This window comes from Tachysurus fulvidraco, chromosome 8, assembly GCF_022655615.1.
Source record: "Tachysurus fulvidraco isolate hzauxx_2018 chromosome 8, HZAU_PFXX_2.0, whole genome shotgun sequence".
In the NCBI taxonomy this organism is placed as follows: Eukaryota; Metazoa; Chordata; class Actinopteri; order Siluriformes; family Bagridae; genus Tachysurus; species Tachysurus fulvidraco.
Window position 1 is genome coordinate 22,748,313 of NC_062525.1, and position 17,226 is coordinate 22,765,538.

Sequence of the window (17,226 nt, forward strand, 5' to 3'; positions counted from 1 at the left end):
TTTTTTCTAAACTCTAATGGTGTGAAACATCTGAGTCCAGCCCCATTCCACACTGCCACAAACAGCTTGGCTGAACGCTTCGTTCACTTGAGTGTATGAAGCGTTCAGCCAAGCCATTTGTGGTAGTGTGGAATGATGCTGGACACAGATGTTTCACACCATTAGAGTTTAGAAAAAATCCCAACCCATCAGATGTGAATCTGAACTCACCTACCTATAACACAGACCGGAAGTTATAGGTAGGCGAGTTTGTGCTAGTGAAGTGGAAACAGGTACTGTTTCTTTCCAAGACAGTATCTTACACAGTCGATATAGGACATGCACAACAATGGAAAAGACACACAGATGCTTCAAAAGTCATCCAGAGATTTCACATACAATTGGCATATCTGAAACAGTGTACATTCCTTTGAGGACATCAGACAAGGTTGGACAGGATTTGCCTTTGCCAATTAATGACTCAAAAGTCTGTGCATTGGGCTCGGTAATAGGACCACCAGTTTACACCAGAGGCTTCCCATTAGACCACTGGACAAACTCGATTTATAATATGTTTTCCAGTGGGGACGGTTAATGTTCATTTGTTCAGTGTTTGGTACAACCAGGAATGTTTTAGTAAGAGTTGCATGCATCATACGTGAACATGTGAATTAATAAAGTGCGGATCTCAGCTATTTGCTCGGGTTCGGGTAATATATAATTACATGTTTATTACTTTGGGTGAATGAGATAGGCAAAAGTCGTTAATGATAATTCGAAGATTGATTACGCACGGCTGCAGGAAAATTTGCTAGGAGAATCCCGTGCAATGTTGCACCAAGCGTGCAGCAGGCCGTGTTTTAGAGACACTGCTGAATCACCTGAATTCACGTGTTCAGGAGAATTCAGTTCCCCTGTTTCCCCTTTAGCACGCATGCGTGAAATCATGACATTTTTCTCAAATGTTCATGCTATTCTGTTTTAGCAAATGAGAAAAGTCCATTAGCATAGATGGCGTTAAGGCTAAATTTAAACCATTATATAGTCATACTATGGTGTGTTCTGTACTAAATAAGGAACGAGTTATTGGGGGGGGAAAACGTTATTAATTGTTACTTTATGTATTTTTGGACAGTCTGAAAGGGAGTAAAGCTTGTGTTTATGCTATCAATAAAATGTGGCTTAATCTGGCCAAAGAAGAACCTTTTGTTTCATTAATAAATAAATATATTATATAAAATATAAAATAATATATTATATAAGAACCAGCTATTGATAGCACACTGACACACGAATATAACAGGATGAGAAACGTCGCTTATTGCAACAAAATACACACATTCTGTATTGAACGGATTTACTTCATGACCACTAGGTGGCGGTAAGCGCCAGTCTACACCCTTCTATCGCTAAAAAAAAAAAAAAAAAAAAGAACACTGACAACTTCCTTATTGAGGAACGCGCAGGAATAGCTAGCGAGCTGTCGTGGTTAAAAACAAAACCGTTTTAACCACAAAGTAACAATCGCGAGTAACGAACAACATCTGGTTTTATTTATACTAGCGAACGGTTTCAACATGACTGACAGTCCAGGTGAGTGGCGTGTTTATATAATCAGGTAACTAAAAGATCACAAACCGCGACTGGAGTTAGCTCGTTTAGCTACAGAGCATTAAAACTGTTCACGTAGCCGGTCATTGGTCACGTTACAATGTACGTGTAAAGCGTTCGTGCATTCGTGCATTATTCCTCTAAATTATACTGCATGTATATGCCGAATATACATACGTTGCTATTAGCTAACATGCTAACGTTGCTATTAGCTAACATGCTAACGTTGCTATTAGCTAACATGCTAACGTTGCTATTAGCTAACATGCTAACGTTACCGCAACATATCGTATAAGCAGTCAGTTAGCGAACATGAACCTAACATTTTAGTTAGCATTAGCTGCACTGCTGTGTACACAGAGCTGGATGTAGCCTGAGACGACGAAGAACCTGAAGGCGCTTGTTTTTTTTTTCACCCCACACAATAAATCAGACCCAGATATTCGTGGGGTTTTATTTAAAACATTTGTTTTGTGTAGAATAGTTTGTTTGTGTGTGTAACAGTGACGTGTACTGAGCTGTACTGTAAAGAGCAGACCAGTGTCACATTTATCACAAAGTGACATTTGGGTCGATTTATTTTTATTTATTTAGTTTTGCCTTCGTTTAAATGTTTTCTTCTTCTTCAAGTTTGTTAAAAGAAGCTGCGAATGAGCCCGAAATCGCGCCCTTATGTTGCCAAAGCAGGCATGAGTGTTCAGCTACCAGGGAAAGGACGATGTGATGTTACAGAGATCATCGTGATGAACGATATTATTGGCAATTTTATGCCACTGATCTAATGAAAATAGCACTTTTAAGGAGCAATGAACATTTAATCCATCCGACTATTCAGACATTCGGAATTACAATGTGTTAATTTAGTAGATATTTATCAGAAGTAAACAAGAAAAGATCATTAACATTAACAGCCATAACACATGGAACAGGACTACAGATGGTCGTTCTTAATATTCATTACAGTACCATTTTCTCACTGTTTAGGACGTTTGTTAGTTCAGAGTGCAAAATAACTACATATTATTTAACATATATCAGTTTCAGCATCGTCATTTTTAGTCATCCGCAGTTTGTGGGTGAAAGTGTACTTTGTGTATCTCAGATACCCTGTACTGTAGTTTGCACTAGAGAATATGTGTTAAAAATAGTTAATATTAAAGGTGAGGTCTCTGTTGTTTGAAAGCCAACATTGACATTTGAAATCACCAAAACAAACACGCCCCTAACCCAAATGGGTCCCACCCCTGTATTGATAGCTCCGCCCACACATACATACGTAACCCAGGCAACTAATGAAAAGAAATGTGTCTTTATCACAGCTGAAGGGAAGAACAATACGATTGCAGATAAACAAACAAGCAAAAATGACACACCAGCATAATCATGTAAAGGACAAAGGCATATATTAGTTCTGTGTAACAAAGCAAAACCAACGTTACTCACCTATCGAGAAGGAAAAAAGCACCTCGGCGTCTTAAGTAAAGTCGGCCACATATTCACAGGTCGGAGTTTCCCGAGTCAATAACTCCTGAGCTAAACGCTGTCACTACACAAAACGCGATTGTAGCTGCCTCTCTACATTACTACGATAGAAAAGAGGTGTTATTTGTGTAGTAACAGCGTTTAGCTCAGGAGTTATTGACTCGGGGAAACTCCAACCTGTGAATATGTGGCCAACTTCCTGCTCCTTCAGTTCTCTTCAGCGCTGGAAAGCTGATCCTATATTAACACGTCCTACTTCTTGCCTTATCGTAAGTCTTTCTTTGCTCTTTCTTTGTTTTTATCCTCCACGTCAATGTTAAAACCGCTTTCTGCTAATGTCACACATCTCTGCTAATGTCACACACTCTCTCTGCCCATATTGACAAGCCCCGCCCCTTTCTGCTCATTGGCTACATGTTAGATTTTGTTTTTGTTTTGTTTGTCAGCACGACTCAGTTTTCTGAAGCATTTCTCAAACAACGGAGATCCCACCTTTAACACCAGCTTTTAAATCAGCAGCCACAAGGGGGAGCAACAAATAAATACAAACTAAATGGTTCCATGTTGTTATTATTTATTAAAATTTTTAATTTGTATTATTTTTTATTTTTAACAAGTTAAAAAAACTAATGTGAGACTGAAATGTATCAAATAAAACTCTTCAGTTTGGTGTTGATTCACTGTTTAGCTTCAGGTCACACAACATAATGTAGCTCAGTCCCTGATGTTATTGACCTGGACAGGAGTATTTGAAACACAAACTGTTCTTTTCTAACTTTTTCTACTCTATTAAACATTAATGCATTGTTAATATATTTTTCAGTATTTACGGCGTGTTGCACTCGATGCTACACTAGTACTTAAATTTTGAATGTATGTTTTTTTGCGTATTTGCTAAATATTTGAAGTTCTTTTATTTGACAGCCCTAGAACAAGAGGAGGCTACAGAGGCAGATACGAAAGCCGTACGAATGGCTAAAATGTTTGTGACATTAATTCTTATGGTAACACAATAGGCACTGTAGCGGAGATCAAAAACTGTTGAGGTTTTGTCCGTATATGGTACCATAAAGTTGATAAGTTCAGACTTTCAGCTTTATCCCTTCACAACTCCCCAACTGCAGCAGTCTTCAAAACAAAGTTCTGCACACGTTACCTTCTGTTTATGATCTTTATTGCTGTCTCAATTCTCTAAATTCTGTCGTGGTTTGAGACACTAACCCTTTCTAAACGTTCTCATTCAGCGTCCGTACACAACACCCTGATGCACACAGATATATGCTTACAGAATATACACTTTATATATACACTTAACACACAATGTCCTTACGCCTTTATGAATTTAACTTTTTCTTTTGAACCAGTCTTTTCTCCCGAGTGTCGAGCAGGTTCAGGGGTCCAAATGATTAAACATTTGTGTTGCGTCAATGCAACTTGCTATTGGTTTAAGAATTCTAGTATAAATCTACACTGTAACAATCTAATAAAATATTGTCTTGTAGTGCAGCCTATGAAGAAGAATTTGCTTACAGTTAGCAGTTTTGTGCGATGTTTATTCCAGTCCACGTGACTAATGAAATTGTAATCTGTTGGAGCTCGATATGGCACCGTTTAAATCAGTGTATCAATAAAATTCCCATGATGTCTCTATAGGGCTTTTTACACCTGGTCACTTCATGCGTTTTCTGTGATCTGATAGCTATCCGATGGTAAAAAGACCAGGTCTAAATGCCCTCTGAAACGTTTTCGAGACGGATATACTGTAAATCTGATGGGTCAAACCCCTTCAGGAGGTGGTCTGGGACGCATTTCAGATGAAACTGGACAGGTGTAAATGATTGTGGTTGTTCAAGCCACATACGTCAGCGCTATACTCCTCCCAAACAGAAGTACGTCACTCGCAGGTGATTTTTCACCCAGGTGTCTCGTTGGGTCTTAAAATGCACTGCTGCTGCCAGCGAAAATGCAGCAAACAGTAAATTCTGTTTTTTGTAGCATAACCGTCGTAACGTTTTTCTTCTTCTTTTTGATCGTATTCTGAAAACCGTATACACCAAAGCGTGTTCCATTTCAATTACCCCGGAAATGAGGTATAATATATTTGCATTTTGGGTGAGAGTAGAAAGATCGGACTGATATACGATTCGCCGAGACGCATTTATGTGGCTTAATGTAAATGTAACAGTTTAAATCAGATATCTATCGGATCAGAGAAAACACATGCAGTGACCAGGTGTAAAAAGGCCTTTATTCCCATCATGTTAATGAATATTGCTCAAGTCTTGATGAATCACACACAAGTTAAAAAGTTTAAATTGTTTAAATTGGGGGATGTGGTAGCCTAGTGGTTAAGGTGTTGGGCTACCAATCGGAAGGTTGTGAGTTCGACTCCTACATCCAAGCTGCCACTGCTGGGCCCCTGAGCAAGGCCCTTAACCCTCAATTGCTCAGTTGTAAAAAAATGAGATGAAAAATGTAAGTCGCTCTGGATAAGGATGTCTGCTAAATGCTGTAAATGTAAATTAGTTATTTTATTAAAAAATAAAACTAAAACCAAATTATCAGTAAGAAAAGGTTTGCTTTTATCAGTTTAGCTTGTTATCTTTTCATGTAAAATGTGTCTGGCCCTGAGACATAAGTACTGTGTGTGTATTGTCAATGTAGTTTTTAGTTATTGTTTTATGGTAATTTGCTTGGTTCGACTACCACGTTCGCAATAAACACCTGACATTAAAATAAAAATCTCCTGCTGCACTCGCAGTTGTTTTTATGGTATTATGAAGTCAGTCGGTTTATTAGTTATTACTTACGAGAGCTTGTTATAATTGTCGAAATCCATTCGGAATAAAAATCGGTTTAAGTACGAGAGGTCTGTGTCGTGTATTTGTTGCTCTTCTTTTTTTTTTTTGTTAATAAAAATGGCAAGGATTTTGCTTTTAATATCTATTACGTGCATTGGTATTAAACATATAAATAAATGTATCGTCTTATCAGGATTACCATCGGGTGAAGACCAGAATTTAGAAATCCAGGGCTCGGTGACTGTTTGCAACATAGAAACTGAAGAGAGCCAAGAGGAAAATGCCTTTAACGACAAGCATTTCTGTGAGTTCTCTTTTCATTACTACCACCACATTTAGCGTTTGGGTCTACAGCTTTTAACCTACCTACCACTAGGTTGTTCATTTCCATCGTGTTCTTCCTCTCCTAACATTCTGTTTTCTTGCAGACTGTGAAACCTGCCATAAACTATATTTAGACCAGTGTGATGTTCACGGCCCACCGTTGTTCACCTATGACACTCCCACACCCGTCGGAGTTCCTCAGAGGGCTCTCCTTACTCTTCCTCAAGGCTTAGTCATAGGTAGATCAACAACTCCTGGGGCTGGACTAGGTGTTTTTAACCAGGGACAAATTGTACCTCTTGGAATGTATTTTGGGCCTCTCGATGGAGAGGTCACTGGCACAGAAAAGGCACTAGAAAGTGCTTATTCATGGATGGTAAGTGGGGTGAAAGTTATTACAGTTTTCGGCGCAAATAGTCGAAGATGTCACGAATATTAAATTAGAAATCGTTTCTTTTTTTTTTTAGATATGCAGAGGGAGTGATCGGTGTGATTTCATTGATACGGAGAGGGACACTCATTCAAATTGGATGAGGTAAGTAATTTTTAAATTTCCTGCCTACATATCGGCATCATTAACCTACACAGTGACAATGACCTATTATTTGTCACTAGGTTCATATTAATGTTACCGGCCCTCCACAAAATAAACACACGTGCAATTATTATTTTGTTATTTGTTCATTTATTTATTTATTTATTTATTTATTTATTTATTTATTTATTTATGTGTACAGCAGTTTAATTACTGATATTTTAATACTCTCTTTTAGGGCTGGGCGATACGGCTGAAAACTGTATCACGATATCAGTGTTTCATATCGGTCGATATCGTTAATTATTGATAATTTTTATGACCCATTTAAAATAAGGACCAGGAGAAAAATATATTACATTTAAACGTTTTTATCTTAAATTTAACCTTCCTCTGATCATAATCCCCTCGGTTATTAAGACAGAAATGTCAACAACCAGGAAAACAAATAATTATAATGTAAACATGAGTCTAAAGTCACAAAGAACACTTAACTATTATCTCTTAACATTTAAGGTGCAAAATGAAAAAAAATGTAAGAAATGCTTCATAAAGTGTAATAAAATAGTGCAAAGTGTTAAATATAAACATATTCACTAGCTGTTCACCTTCTGATGAATAAAGTGCTATAAAATATGTGCAGTGTTTTGTAAACATAAATAAAACTGAGGTAGACTGAGATACATCTGTAATATAAAAATCAAACCTGATACACTACAGTAACATTGTTTGAAATATTTCAATATAATATAAAACCTGCAGAAATATGAAAAAGTAGCTGATTTTTCCTCTTTTATTTACAATTTTCTCACTCGCTGCGGCTCATTTTCTGCTCATCAGTCGCTGGTTACTAAAGAGGAATCCAGCAGTCCAGCACGAGACAACGATGTGGCGAAACCAAACATGTTACTGTTACATGATTGGCTGTTAGTGTGTCACTCCCTACGTTGCTAGGTTACCAGAGAGTGAGTGCCTTTGTTAATGCAACAAAACTTGCTTCACAGCCTCTGTTTACTTCCGACGAAGAATAAAAAATATCGAACGTTTTATCGTACACATTTTTTATTGATATCGATCACGTGTCTTTCGCGATACATATCGTTATCGTTTTATCTCCCATCCCTACTCTCTTCTATTATGGTTTAACACTCTATCCTTACATACTTGTCTATATTCATATTTATATAACCCTTAAAAGCATTTGAACTTTATTGTAAATAAAGAGCAGGGACTTAAGAGATCCTCCACAGTTTTATATTTATGGATTATAGATTATATGGAATCTTTATAGAGAGAGATTCTTTTCTTCAGCTCATCCCACAGGTAGGTCAAGAGATGTACATCTCACCTAATTATTGATCTGTTCAAAGTTGCAGTGTTGAACAAACTCCTCGCTCTTCTACTCCTGTTTGTGGTTAGATGAAAGAAACGGATTTTCTTCTGCTATGCCTTCCAAGCAGTTTTTTATTTGTTTATTTTTTGTTTGTTTGGAAGTAGCGTCCATTAGTTGGAAATTCAGTGACCCCAGAATGTTACCTCAGGTGGATGTATTATCTTGCTGGAAGAGGCCACTGACATAAGGGAATAGCATTGCCATGAAGGGGTTTACTTTTTTATTTACTTTTTTATTTACATGAATTCACCATGTCACAAAGCAAAAGTTGTCTCAAACTGGTTTCATGCATGTGTGTAGGAGCTCAGTGTTATTACTTTTCAGTCATTGGATCTAAATACAGCACCTTTAGGATGTGATAGAATATGAGAAAGTTTACACTTTTCCCTTTTTTCCAAGAAATTCTAGTTGGTATTCTTATAATCGTAAATTAGCGGTTTTAATTGTTATAAAATATTAATGAATATGTTAAAGTAACGCAAAAGTATTGTACACTATTTCTGTGCTTCTGAGGCGACCTGCCAACTGTTCAGATGGTATCCATTCACCTCGTTCCGCTTTTGTGGATGCGGCGTGTGTTGTATATGTCCGTGATGGAGGGAAGTGAGACTCTGATGACCTTCTCAGCTGATAGCTGTCTTGCTATCTGATATGGTGCAATACCCAAACCAGGCAGTGATGCAGCTACTCAGGATGCTCTCAATGTTGCTGTGTAAAACATGTATCCAGATAGGGGGCTGGAGATAGGCTTTATTCAGCCTTCGAAAAAGTAGACACTGCTGGGCTTTCGCTGCCGTAGCTGCTGTTGAGTGATCAGTTGAGTTTCTTTATCAGATGAACACCGTCAATGTTCCAAGACAGATTGTTGGCTCTACACCAGACTGTTAGCTGCTGCACCTACTCTCTGTATGGTGACTCGTTGTTCTCGCTATTCAAACCAACTGGTCATGTCATCGAGGTACTGGATGTATTTCAAGCTGTGCATTGCTGCAAAGTCGTGAGTCAGCAGAGCAAACAGCAGTGGACTGAGTACACAGCCATGAGGAGCTCCAGTACTTCTTAGTGGTGGTGCTGGAGATGCTGTTCCTGATCTGGAAAGACTGAGGTCTCCCAGTCAGGAAGTTGCAGAGAGAGGTGTTCAGGCCCAGCAGGCACAGATTCTCAATCAGGTGCTGACGGATGATTGTGTCGAAATACTGAACTGGTCGTATGTGTCCTTTCTGTCCAGGTGTGTAAGGTCCAGATGGAGGGTCTTGATTATGGCATAGGACGATATGCAAACTGCAAGGAGTCTTGCAGAGCCTTTTTACACCTGGCCACTTCATGTGTTGTCTCTGATCCGATAGCTATCCGATTTGTTAAAACTGTTCCATTTACATTAGGCCACATAAATGCGTCTCAGCGAATCGGATATCAATCCTATCTTTCTACTCCCGCCCAAAATGCGCGGTTTTCAGAATGCAATCAAAAAGAAGACGAAAAAACTTCTTACGATGGTTATGCTACAAAAACCAACCCTGCATGTCGTCCATGTTATTTGTTTCTGGCGTGATGCACGACTCATGAGTCACCTGCGAGTGACGTACTTCTGTTTGGGAGGAGTATAGTGCTGACGTATATGGCTTGAACAACCACATTCTTTTACACCTGTCCAGTTTCATCTGAAACGCATCCCAGACCACCTCCTGAAGGGGTTTGAACCATCAGATTTACAGTATATCCGTCTCGAAAACGTTTCAGAGGGCATTTAGACCTGGTCTTTTTACCATCGGATAGCTATCTGATCACAGAAAACGCATGAAGTGACCAGGTGTAAAAAGCCCCATAGAGGGAAGTTTCTACACCTGTGACTCATCGTAATTAGCGTGACTGTCCGTGAGTTTCTCAGCTCATGAGGTAATGCACTGACTTGGCTGGATACTGAAAGAAAATCCCACAATCAACTTCAAGAGAAATACAGGCTGCTATGGATAAAAAAGTGGTGGTGGTGTTTCAAGGAGCACAATAAGCAGGTACCTGAACAGTAAAGGCTTGCCTTCAGACAGCTCCTAGGCATGTGATTTAAAGTGATGAGACCAAAACTGAACTTTATAGTCAGAACCATAAACACTATGCTTGGCGAGGAGTCAAAAAGGCCTACGGTGAAAAGTACACCATCCCCACTGTAACGCATGGTGGTGGATGTTATGTTTTGGGGCTGTGTGAGCTCCAGTGGACGGAGAAGTTGTCAGAAAATACTAGCAGACAATTTGCATTCTAGAGCATCGATGCTAAAGGGGGCTAATTTCATTATTAAGAACTAAAGTGTGCAAACTTTTGAGTAGGGATTATTATTTTCTATGTTTAGCCATTCTGTTATGCCTTACATTATTATCCTAAACTATATAATATAGAAATCTCTATGAATCTTAACGAAATGCTTAATGTGTCATCATCGCAAACTCCCCTGTATTCGCAGGTATGTAGTTTGTTCCCGGAGCGAGCATGAACAAAACCTGGTGGCGTTTCAGCAGGATGGGCGCATCCTGTTCCGCTGCTGCCGCCCCATCTATCCTGGGCAAGAACTGAAAGTCTGGTATGCAGAGGATTACGCTCAAAGCCTCTGCACCACATGGGATAAAATCTGGGATAAGAAATGCACACCTATAGGTAATCTGGGTTTTTACTGTATGTACCTCCTGTGTATAAACGTTTTAGTCTGTATTTGTAGATGACGCTCAAATGTAAATGATCAAATAATGAAAACATTTCTATTTTGCTTTTTTTATTTGGCCTTTTTAGGAAGAAACTGTGACGAAGCCTCACAGCTTTGTCTTTGTCCCTACTGTCAATACTCCTTCCCAGCAGCTTTTTACCTACACAGACATGTGAGACGCTCGCACCCAGATGAGTATCCACACCTGCTGGAAACTCAAGCTATTGAGCCTAGTGACCAGACACCGGTTATGAATTTGGATCATTGTCTACTTGCCTCTGATGCACCACCTCCATCCGAAATGCAGCAAATGACAAAATCTTTGCAAAGCCAGTTTCCAGGACTCCATGACCAGACCGAGCAACCAAACCCGAACGATCCATCGGCACATGAAAATTGCAGTGATCTGATGAATGATACAGACCAGGGTAATGCCGGTGTCGTGGAGGTGTCAAGGAACAAATGTGGTGAATGTGGGAGAATATTTTTGCGGTCGTGCCACTTAAAAAGACATCAACGCACAATTCACTCTAAAGAGAAGCCTTATTGCTGTAGCCATTGTAGGAAATGCTTTAGTCAGGCAACAGGGTTGAAAAGACACCAGCAGACACACCAAGGTGATAAAGAGAAAACCGAGGGAACGCAGCAAGCTGAGAAAGGGGACGCTGTCTACTCGTGCACTAAGTGCTCCTTTTCTTTCATAACCAAACTCAACCTCTACAGACATCTCAAAAGACACCACCATGGAGAGTATCTAAAACTAGTTGAGAATGAATCTTCTAATGCTGAGTCAGCATTGCAACACGCAAACTCATCAGACAAACATGATCCTCCTTATGAGCCACCAGCCAAGCTTCGAAGATCGGCTTTAAACCTTAACAGGGCTGGTAATCAAAAGAGGAAAGTACCAACGGGTCGTCCTCGAGGCAGACCACCAAAAATAAAAAAAAAACACATTCAGAAGCCAGTCAAAGACACAGTTCAAGAGGAGAATCAAAACAAGTGTTCAGAGGCTGACCAGACTGCTAATGATAGTGAGAGTACTGTGGTTTCTGAGTGGACTAATGCAGGGGGCAAAGAACCACAGGAAATGGCACAGGAGACCTCCTCGCATGTTTGTGGTGAGTGCCTAAGAACCTTCAGCCACCTCCATCTTCTGAAAAGCCATGAATGCATTCAGCAGGGAGACGGACCTCATGGCTGCTCTCGCTGCGAACTCTATTTCAACCGACTGTGCAACCTGCGGCGACATGAACGCACCATTCATGCCAAAGAGAGGCCCTACTGCTGCACACTGTGCCTTAAGTCCTTCACCCAGTCATCTGGCCTGAAGCGGCATCAGGAAAGCCACTCGCGCCACAGAGCCCATCGCCAGAGCACAGCACTGGCCAATGCCACTATTTACCCCTGCAGCCACTGCCCCTTCTCCTTTACTGGTGAGCGTTACTTGTATAAACATATCCGCCGCCACCACCCAGAGATGACTACAAAGTACCTAAGTTTTAATGAAGGCGAATTGCCATCAAAGGAACATAGCTGCACTCAATGCTCTAAGACGTTTCAGACAATTAGAGGTTTCAAGAACCATGCCTGCTTCAGACAAGGGGACCAGCTGTACCTGTGTCCAGACTGTGGTAAGGCCTTCAGCTGGTTCAACAGTTTAAAGCAGCACCAGCGCATTCACACCGGAGTGAAACCGTACGCATGCTCGCAGTGTGAAAAGAGTTTTGTGCACTCAGGTCAACTGAACGTACATATGCGCACACACACTGGGGAGAAGCCATTTCTGTGTGCCGAGTGTGGTGAGAGCTTTAGGCAGTCAGGTGATCTGAGACGGCATGAGCAGAAGCACTCGGGTGTGCGGCCATGTCAGTGCCCTGACTGTGGAAAAAGTTTCAGTCGGCCACAGAGTCTCAGGGCCCACCAGCAGCTTCACAAGGGCACAAAACTGTTCCCTTGCACACAGTGTGGCAAAAGCTTTGCTCGCCGTTACCACCTTACCCGTCATCATCAGAAAATGCACTCTTGATTACTTTAGCCAAAACCATGACTCTAATGAGTCCATTTATTCATTGACAAATGTAATTTCTGTTACGACTAATTTTTATATTAAACCTGGTTCCTTTTAAATTGAGCCTGTACCCACATGAACATGCTAATGAAATGCTAGTTAATTTCTGCATTGGATTGTCTGACTGGAATGGAAAGACACAATGGTTTGTGTTGTCTAATACATAATGGAAAACGGCACGCGTTAGCAAACTGAAACATCATTCAGATAACGACCGATGTCAATGATGTTATCTAGCGACGCATATGGTGGGTAACAAGTACACAAACATTTACTACAGCTAAATAAGATTTTGTTCACTAAGCATTCTGAGCCTAGAGTGTATTTTAGATACTTAAGATATCTAAAATAATAGTACTAGAACCTGGGCAAATTATATATAACTGGTGTTCCAGCTCACCAGATAATTATTAAAGCCTTAAAGATGATAATCTTATCGAGTTGGAAATAATGTGATCATACTTAATAAAGGTTTTTGTAAATAATATCACCTGGAATTGTTGTGATGGACAAATTGTGCTTTGTGGTAAAATTGAATAAATGTTCTAAAATTCCAACGCAGATGTGGCTACGCTTACGTCAAGTAGGTGTGGAACTATTTACAGTTCCGGACAACTTTCCCGATGAAACATCCAGATTCCAGTTTGTTTTCACAAAACTGTTTGCAGATATAACCACCATTCATCCAACAACGGCTATACTAGTTTAGTAGGTAAAGGTGGTGTAGCACTAAGGTTATCGAAACTACAGACGTTTATGAAAATACTCGCGGATTATGTTTTGATTTTGAATATCATTCATCTTACTATCGACATTATCGTCAATCAAACTTAAGTTTCAATATATCTTAACTGTCATGTCATATTTTTTGTTTGCGAGTTTATTTCATGTTTTAGTGTCATTGTACACCTTTTTTTTTTTTAAGTTCGATTTACGGTTTTCCTTTTTTTAATAAAAAAAATTCAAAACAGATTTTGTCAGTTAGCAATAGATAAATTCATTTATGCATCGTATGTATTCAGCATGTACTTTTGTAGTTTATAAAACCTTAACATCAAAAAGATTTTATTATATAGTACATAGTTAAAGCTTTCTAGCATCTTGATTTATTTTGCCCTTAAAAATACATTTAGGTTTTAAAAGCTTTATCTTTTTTTTTTTTAACAACTTATTAGTGTATGCAATATTGTACCATGAAAATTTATAATAAATGTTACCTGAAATTGTTAAATGTGATTTTGATCTTTAGAATTTACTTCGCAATTTACTTTTATCTGAAAGAATTCTGACACTTCAGACATTTTATATTTGCATCGATAAGAAATAACATTAAACCCGCTGCCAGGTGATATTAGGCAGCAGCTAAAGAGTCCGATTTTGAAGTCGATGTGTTCGAAACAGGAAGAATGGCTAAGCATAAGGATCTCATTGACACAATGTGATGGCTAGACGACTGGATTAAAGCATATCCAGAACAGGTCATCTCCAAAACAGCTGGTCTTGCGGTATGTTCTCGATATGCCTTGGTTACTACCTACCAAGAGGAAGGACAACAGGTGAGCCTGTGACAGGATCGTGGTTGCCCAAGTCTTATTGATGCACAGGGTGAGCAAAGGCTAGCCCATCTGATCCAATCCCACAGAAGCATCCCATTCCCAAATTGCTATAAAAAAAAAAAAAGTTAATGCTTGCTGTGATAGAAAAGTGGAAAAACACACTTTCATACAGTATGTAGCTGTGTCGCTTCAAACCGGTCAGAGTGACATGGCCCAGTGTTGAAAGCATTTACAATGGGCATGTGTTCATCAAAAATATGCCATGGAGCAAAGGTCTAATGAATCGTGGTTTCTTTTACATCATTTGGAAGACTGAGATCAGGATGTACTATGAAGGCAAAGCCAGTGGAGGTGTGATGCAAAGTTCTGCTAGGATCCTGGAATTCGGATGTTACTTCATGGCAATAGTATAATATGCCCTGCCACACTGCAACAATTGTCCAGGGGTGGTTGATGAGGGTATTCAAGATTTTTCAATTCTTAAATTCCCCAGCTCTCTATCCTTTCGAGCAGCTGTGGCATGTACTGGAGAAAGAAATCCGATCCATAGAGTCCGTCCTTATTGGACGTTAGAATAAGTTCTGTAGATTATGAGATGCTGTAACAGATGATGGCACGCAGCAGGCTTGACATATTCCAGGTCGTTCTCTTACAGAAATAGTTTTTTAATAAAAGTTTTTTAAGAAGCTACCATGCCAAAGAGAACCGACTTACAAACCGTTTGAGTCATTGCAGTGCGTTCTCCTTTTGTACAGCAACGTTTTTAATAATTAACAGATTTGTGCTTGCCTTGATCTATAGTTGTTTATCATATTTATTCTTTAGTTACATTAATATGAATTAATTGTTTCAAAATTCATTGCACTTGTGTGTAAATAAAATAATAATTTAAAACCTGCACCAAAATCTAACATTCAGACCACATGAACTGCTGTGGTGACCCCGAACAGGGAGCAGCCGAAAGAACACCACCACCGTACAATTATACAGTTAGTGATGAAATTATTGTTTAACGTATGCATTCATTTGGTGAAGTATTATTGCCTACCAGCTACTATGGTAAGAAATCGAATAAACAAGTTGGGATCAAACAATTTGCCTTAAAAATAACCACAAACACGATCATGGATGTTTTTCATGGAATTTTTGCATGGTTCTCATTACACGTTAAACTGAATTATATACATCACACAATCTAAAACCCAAATATAAATCTGTAGCACGAATAATCACCTCGATGAAAAAGATATTTGGTTTGTTATGCTCCTGGTCATTTAGAATCAGAATCAGAATCAGCTTTATTGCCAGGCATGTTTCCACAGGCGAGGAATTTGTTTTAGTGACATAATCTCCACAGTGTAACAGAATGACATATGTAGTATAGATGAAATTGTATGTACACATTTACAGGTGTGAAATGTGCAGTTTAAATAAACATATGAAATATACATACGCAAATAAGTATACAATATATACAATATGTATGTACACATGTGCAATTGTAAAATGTGCAGTTGAAGTAAACATAAACATTCAGACAATATGTATGCATGCATGTACAGAGTGTAAGTATGAAATGTGCAATTGAGGTATACATAGTGAAAATATTATGTGTTGTGTGTTCCATGGTGTTAATGGTTCATCAGGTGGATTGCTTGAGGGAAGAAACTGTTCCTATGTCTGGTCGTTCTGGAGCTCAGGGCTCTGTAGCGCCGACCAGATGGCAACAGTTCAAAGAGGTAGTGTGCTGGATGTGAGGGGTCCAGAGTGATTTTCTTTGCTCTTTTGCACATTCTGGAGGAGTACAGGTCTTGAAGAGTGGGGAGAGTTGTGCCAATGATTCGCTCAGCAGTCCGGACTAACCTCTGTAGTCTTCTGAGGTCAGATTGGGTGGCTGAGCCGAACCAAACAGTCACTGAGGTGCAGAGGATAGATTCAATGATGGCAGTGTAAAACTGTTTCAGCAAATCCTGTGGCAGGTTGAACTTCTTCAGCTGACGAAGGAAGTACAACCTCTGCTGAGCCTTTTTCACAATGGAGTCAATGTGAATGTCCCACTTCAGGTCCTGGGAGATTGTGGTTCCCAGGAATCTGAATGACTCCACTGCTGTGACAATGTTGTGCATGATGATTAGTGGGGAAGAGCAGGGTGGTTTCTCCTGAGGTCCACTATCATCTCCACTGTCTTGAGCGTGTTCAGCTCCAGGTTGTTAAGGCTGCACCAGACAGCCAGCCACTCAACCTCCAGTCTGTATAAGCAGACTCATCACCGTCCTGGATGAGGCCGATCAGTGTGGTGTCGTCTGCAAACTTCAGGAGCTTGACAGATGGGTCATTAGAGGTGCAGTCATTCGTGTACAGGGAGAAGAGCAGTGGGGAGAGAACACAGCCCTGGGGGGCGCCAGTGCTGACGGTGCGGGTGCTTGATTTGAGTTTTCCCAGTCGCACTAGCTGCTGCCTGTCTGTCAGAAAGCTGGTGATCCACTGGCAGACAGAGGAGGGCACGGAGAGCTGGGTTAATTTGGGCTGTAGGAGTGATAGGATGATGGTGTTGAAAGCAGAGCTGAAGTCCACAAACAGGATCCTCACATAAGTCCCTGGTCTGTCCAGATGCTGCAGAACATAATGCAGTCCCATATTGACTGCATCATTCACAGACCTGTTTGCTCTGTGGGCAAACTGCAGATCGTCCAGTAAGGGTCCCGTGATGTCCTTCAGATAAGCCAGAACCAGTCTTTCAAATGATTTCATGACCACAGATGTTAGAGCCACAGGTCTG

The 17,226-nt window shown here is 39.9% G+C and overlaps 1 protein-coding gene across 2 annotated transcripts; it reads left to right on the top strand.

Moving 5' to 3' along the window:
* The first annotated feature begins 1,415 nt into the window (after positions 1 to 1,415).
* prdm9 (PR domain containing 9) lies at positions 1,416 to 13,861 on the top strand. 2 transcript variants are annotated; one of them, XM_047817523.1, is made up of 7 exons: positions 1,433 to 1,572; positions 3,997 to 4,054; positions 6,067 to 6,177; positions 6,302 to 6,573; positions 6,665 to 6,732; positions 10,584 to 10,774; positions 10,907 to 13,861. In XM_047817523.1, exons 4-7 carry the CDS (start codon positions 6,502 to 6,504, stop codon positions 12,847 to 12,849), a joined length of 2,274 nt encoding a protein of 757 aa, XP_047673479.1. In that variant the 5' UTR covers positions 1,433 to 1,572; positions 3,997 to 4,054; positions 6,067 to 6,177; positions 6,302 to 6,501; the 3' UTR covers positions 12,850 to 13,861. The 2 variants fall into 2 exon arrangements, with proteins under 2 accessions (XP_027014877.2, XP_047673479.1); XM_027159076.2 differs by lacking the exon at positions 3,997 to 4,054 and having other exon boundaries at positions 1,416 to 1,572.
* The last annotated feature ends 3,365 nt before the right edge of the window (positions 13,862 to 17,226 follow it).